Source organism: Anopheles coustani, chromosome 3, assembly GCF_943734705.1.
Source record: "Anopheles coustani chromosome 3, idAnoCousDA_361_x.2, whole genome shotgun sequence".
Lineage (NCBI taxonomy): Eukaryota > Metazoa > Arthropoda > Insecta > Diptera > Culicidae > Anopheles > Anopheles coustani.
The window spans coordinates 11,575,397-11,581,746 of NC_071288.1; the positions used below are offsets into that span (position 1 = coordinate 11,575,397).

The window sequence follows — 6,350 nt, forward strand, 5'->3', positions numbered from 1 at the left end:
ATCTGGTTAGCTGAAATCTCTGAACTCAAAGTCTGCTGAGCGATACATTGCAATATTCCTTAATTCACCAAGTTCCACTATGATAAAGTCATATTCATAGAGCTGGTTCAGTTCAATACTTGCGGAAGTTGTTGAGTTTACTACGAAAGAGTCATATTCTGAGTTAGTCGTTCTCTGTTGTGACTCTTTGGTGCGAATTGATAATAGTATATCGCGCCACAAACACTCACTCCAGGAGCTCAGCGCGGCTAAAGTAGCTGTCTGTAAATGGTTTACAGCTCCCGAGACGAAGCGTAGGATAGAACCTACTGATAACGGTCAGGTGGTAAAGATAAAATGATTCTCTCTCTCGCACAGTAGTTAACACACTTATTTCGCACAGGAAAGAAAAATGAACGATGCGGTAATTGAAGAAGATTTGCCATTGAAGTTAGCTAAAACAGGTAATAATGAAGGTGGTACTATAAGTTTCACATACATATTAATGTAAACAATCTGCTCGGGCCCTTCATTTTGCAAGAGTGTAATATTTCGACGAAAGATTAACAAACATCATTCCGGAAATATATTATCTTTATTGTTGAACCAATTTGTTACAAAATTTTTTCAGTTTATAAATAAACAAAATTTCATGGCAGATAACTTGAAACAATGAAATGTATGCAATTTTTCCTTGTCCATATGAACTTCGGTAAATCCTTCTTAAAGGAAAGGCTTCGGGCAAAGAATATGGGTTCAAAAAAACGCAACGAAAATTCATAAATTAAAAAAATACAAAAAAATTATCTCGTCCGGAATTTAAATTTCCGGAAACCATTTCTGGAATTTTCAAAACAAACAAAATTATGCCATTCGCAAATCAATATTTTCCAACTGATTCAACCAAAAAGGAATGATGTTTATTAGCTACAATTTGGGGACATGACTAACCATTTAAAAAAAAACATCTTTCTGTTCCCAAATGCAAATTCTCGTTAAATCACAAATAAAAGCTTACAATAACAATATAAAAATAGAATTTGCGGAACAATGCGGAACCCAAAATATCCTTCTCAGTGATATCAATATTTTACCGTCCCCTAAAGGCGATTTTATACAACCTTCTATAGTTTTTGCAGCTGCAAATAGTAATTGACTCAATTAAAATTAATAGCTCACGCCGGGCGCAAACGTTGGTTTCAACACAATCTCAAGCCGTCGGTGAAAGACGGACGTGTATCGCTAGCCCGGAGGTCGTCTTCTCTCGTCCGCATTCATACTTTATCTCCCATGCGGTTCACAAACACGCACACACACACACGGTGGTTCCATGCTTGAAATGTTCTTCGCTGGTGTTCCGAAGCGCCCCCAAAACCGCCAAACTACGCAAGCACTCAATCAATGGGACGACAAGGCGCAATGGCGCGATACATCAAACAAGCTGCACAGCGCATTTGAATATATGCAAACCGAGCCAAGCAAATCGATCCGAATAACATCGGTGTCGAAGGTCAGCGTAAACGAATCGAGCCCAATCTGTTCTTTCATCTGGGTTTCTCTCTATCGTAAGACATTCCTTCGAATCAGCGTATGATTTGTGCTCGTGTACTTCTGTTCAACGAAGCTGTACAGAATCGAACCAGAAGGAGCATACCGAAAGACAAGCGCTTCGAGTCGAACTTCACACACGGCTTGTGAATTTCAAGAGCAACAAAAAAAACCCACCTCAACATGTTAACATGATTTAGAACGCTGTCCAATGGCCCTCCGCCAAAGGTGGACCCGATCGTTAACTGGGAATTTCCCGACCTCGGAAAGCGAGCGGAAATTATGACGTTGCACTTAGCAGGGAATTAACGCGCCAGCTGTGACAGAAAAAAAAAGGAATTACAATAAGGAGAGTTGGCGCCCGAAAGGGCATGGACAATGGGCAATCGGAGCACGTAGCACGCGTTTAAAGACATGTGAGCTGCTCCTCCTTTCGATAAACGATACCAACATGTGCAGAATTTACAAGCAGTTGACCGAAAGTGCGCCGTTTCCGGCGATGATTAATATACGCAAAGAAGAATTGTAAGCTCGTGATGTTGAAATTCAAAAAAGCTTGACTTACCGATTTGTCACAAACGATAACCACAACGAGGATATCGTTGATATACCCAAAAATAATCAGTCAAAATTATAAAATAAATATTGGCACAAATTTTTAAAAGAACCATGGCAAATGAAACCGCATTGGGTAGCGAATTAGAAATCGAGAAGAAAAGATAAACTAGTTTTAGTAATAACCCGAAAATGAAAATAACAAAAATAAAGAAGCCTGTCAAACGATGCTAGAAAAGAAGAAACCAAATCAAATAGCATAACCACACCAGAAAGCCAAGTGGACGAACGATAAACAGAAGGAACCATAAGTCGCAAAACAAACTCGTTCCTACAATGTTGCGGCAGCTCTAAATTTTGCACACTTAATCAGGGAAAGCTTTTAAGTTTCAATCCAAACCGGTATCAGTTCTAGCCGGAGGAAAAGACCCAGCCAAAACTGTAAAGTTTTGATTATTTCGCCACCCCCCAGAGAAGCGACGAACGGTGGGTAGGTAGAAGGGAGCGATGCGATGCTGCCGGTCCTGCGAGTCAACATGCCCAAGTAGAGATTCTTTTGAGGTCACGGCAGACGGAGAGTTGAGATTTTCAGTCGAAGCTTATCGACTACGTTACACACACCAGCGGTTTCAACCGAGCAGCAGCTTAATCGCGTGTAAACAACATTGCCGGACGGCCTGATTGGTTCGAAGGAAGGATCGAGAGCGAGTCACGTTCGCCATGGTCCACGAACCAGCGGAACGGAACGCAAACCCCGATGAACAGGAGAGAGATATCGTACTTTGATCGTACGGTTTGGTCAAAGGATCTCGATCACACTTCTGCCACCCTCGAGATCCGGGAGAGTTGTGGAAGAAAGTGGCAAGGAGGGGAGGCACGAAATTCCAATCAGATGCTCAGTCCTTCCCGGGCGAGACCGAGGGCAGGCGAAGCATTTACCGGGAATTAACATATCGAATGGGACGATTTCCCGTATAAGGTCAGACGAGCCATTACTTATCAATGCAGTTTCTTCATTACCACCCCTGGAGGGTAATTTTGGAGCATACAAAACCCGCTCGATGGGGTGGCAATGCAATCATAAGACAGGCGAAAATGTGTACCTATTAATGCGTCCCTTTAATTCAATGAGTGATAAATCATTCATCTGATAATTTTTAATAAAATTTCATTCGCATAGAAAACAGAAAACGGCGGTTGCCTACAAGACAATCGACAATCTTAAATATAAGAAAAAGCTCTTTTTTGGATGTGGTCAAAGATCCTTTTTATCTCCTAGTTTAGTTCAGAAACTTTTCTAAATTAAAAAATATGCTTAGCATAAAATTCTAAATTTCACTTGACCCTAGCACAATACGAAAGTATGTCACCAAAACAAAATAATTTTGTAAATGAATTTTAAAATGTGTTATTTTATTCCAATTACATTCGATGATAATTGAGATCATAATAACGAAAAAGGAGAAATTTTGTCAACGAAAAAGAGAAATAAAATTCTGGTAAAACTTGTTTTCAGTCAGAAAAGAGGAAAAATCGACACAGGAGTAGTACAAAATAAAGGAACTCCTACACTCGCTACAAATGGGTGCATTTAACCTAATGGAAAATTTGAATAATGAACCGTAACTATCAATTTCAGAAAAAAACATACATACACAGTAGCAACAATTGTATCCATTAGTTCCAACGACTTTGAGAAAATCTTCCAATATACACAAAGAAACAAGTCATTGTCCGGATCCCTCCCTTCCCGGGTCATGCGCTTCCAAACTGCTTCTGCCTCTGGCGTTCGTGCTTGTGGATGCAAGCAACAGGTTCAACCACTTCCAAAAGTCGTTTGTCGGGCGTTCGTGGCTCCACCTTTCCTCACGAATTATGCTTCACACCCGCCGGCCCCAACTATCCCCATCAAGAACATCTCGTCGAAACCGGTAGAGGAAACTCGCAGGAAGTTCCCGGCTGCGATTAGAGGACACGAAGCGTTTGCAAATGCGTACGTTCGTTTCGTCGGCAACATCGAAAATCCTTTCTATTCGCAAATCGACTCGGGTGTTTTGTCGTTCCCGTTGGCGGTAGTAACAGTACGGCTGCGCACGCATCCCGCCACCCCGATTGATACCGAGTATGCCCCTCGTGACGTCACCGTTGTTATCGAAAGCGAACGTCAAAACAAACGCCCTCCCAACGTGCCTCCCAATTCTAACCTTTTTCACCCTTCCGGTACCTGCCGGGCTAAAAAAGTGGGCCAATCTACGACGCAATCTGCTGACCGGACCCGAGTAGAGGAATGTTTCCTTTTCGCATCGGGAGAACATAAACCGGTGAAGCAAAGGGAGTTTGCTACATTATGTAATCAATGTAGCAACCGCAGCGTTACGGAAATCAATAATAACTTGCGATGTCCTTTGGAGGGTTTTAGACATGATAACATTAATGAAATACAAGACAACAGCTCATTCGTTTAGACAATAAACGGACATTCCCGGGAACTGGTACTCGCCTAAACAACTAATTCAATCTCGTAACCAAACAAAACAAGGTACCACTGAAACAGGGTACTAGACTAGCATGCAATTAGTTCTCCTTCTGTCGACCCCAGCCCTCGAGCAGGGACGTTGTGGGACAGCCGTGTTGGACTGACGCGATTCCAGTCAAGCTTGAAATCTAGTAATTATCAATAAGTGCTGGTCGGTTAGTAGGATTTTGTTTTGCGCGCAATTTACACCGGCTCATTAGACTGCCACGGAAATGTGGCGTGAATAGTACAACAATCCTCCCAATCCCACACACACTCTACATGACCGTTTAACGACATACAAACTACAAACCAACTACAGCTGAATGATCTGTCGTAAATCTTGAATTTCTAAGAAAATGATTAATTTTACATCGGAAGGTAGGATTTATGTTAATCGGCTGCAGATGTTTCTAGATTGCAAACGTATTTCATCCAAGCAATCGTCGGCGCATTTTCAATGCGCAACATTTTTAAAACGTCATCGCCACTTTTCAATATATTTTTTCATATTTATGTGGTTGTGTTTTTTTCCAACGTCCCACACAAAACACGACCACACATTCAACATTGGGTATGCTTGAAAGCATAATTAATGCTGACCACCGTTTGGTGGGGGGGGGTCCACAAACCTAGCCAAGCGGCCAAGGGCTAACAAAATGTTTGTTTCTACCGTCCCTTCTGCACAAGTTAGTGTAACGGACTCGGACCGAATAGGTCGGGGTAGATGCAAAGGTTGCCACTTTGTAGCGCTGTTTGGTATGTTGGACGTCTCTACTACCCACTGCGAGGTGTCGGTGGTACCTATGTTGTGTTTTTCCTACTTCAACATTGCTCGCGCGCGCGAACTTGAACTGAAGAAAAATCAATCTAACAACTTCTTTCCCGTGGAGAACAGCCGTTTTATGGTGTCCTCATTCATAAGATACATCGTCTAGAGGGCAATATTTTTGTCAGAACTGCGATGATGAAACAAACGATGGCGATTTTGGAGACCTTTGTCGAACGCTTCTGTGGCTTTCGTTTCCAACCTGTCCCGTGGTCGGAAAGCAACGGAAAAGGGCAGAAGGGCGACCAAGGGGCCCGGATGGCCAGTTTTTCAAGTTTTTCGGCTAAGGTTTTATCTTACCTTCGTTTCTCTTTGACGGGCTTCGTCGTTCCCTTGCCCGTCCCGTTGGCCTCAGCGGGCTTCGATGCCGTTTTCGTCATCTCGACGGTCGCGTTATCGCGTTGGGTGAGGGTTGCTTTCTTCCCTTTTCGGCAACGCAGTACTTTCTTCTGGACGTCGTTCCACGAAACTGTACCGTAAGTGACCTTCCGATTCTTCCCGTGGGTTAGATTGATTGTTAAAATGGGACGTAGGGCACTGCTGGAACGTGTTGAAACGTGGAACGTTTCGCTAATGGTTTACTAACGATTGAAACGATTGAATTTCAACGATTAGACACACAAACACACTCAACATACATGCACACCGAAGGGACACAGATGCACTAGAGATGCAGTAGATAATTTACGAATTGGACACAACTTCCTTCGTTTTTTTTTCTTTCAATATTTATGATCACTTCACTTTTTGTTTGCGGCGCTTTCTCTCACTCTCGGCCCGCGTAGCTCACTATGTCACGAGCGGGATGCTTTGTTGTTACGAAATCACGCACTTTACGTTCGCGCGCCACGCACAGTGGAAAAACCAAAATAAACACTGCAACTCACACAAATTCACGCTCTCGCACACAAGCACACGCACCGT

The 6,350-nt window shown here is 42.8% G+C and overlaps 1 protein-coding gene across 1 annotated transcript in view; it reads right to left on the minus strand.

The window, feature by feature from the left end:
- Window positions 1–5,806, minus strand: part of LOC131259809 (protein similar-like) — a 116,448-nt gene extending 110,642 nt beyond the window's left edge. The window contains exon 1 of the mRNA XM_058261401.1: window positions 5,727–5,806. Coding sequence (XP_058117384.1) covers window positions 5,727–5,806 — 80 coding nt within the window. The remainder of the gene's footprint in view (window positions 1–5,726) is intronic.
- Between the last annotated feature and the right edge of the window lie 544 nt (window positions 5,807–6,350).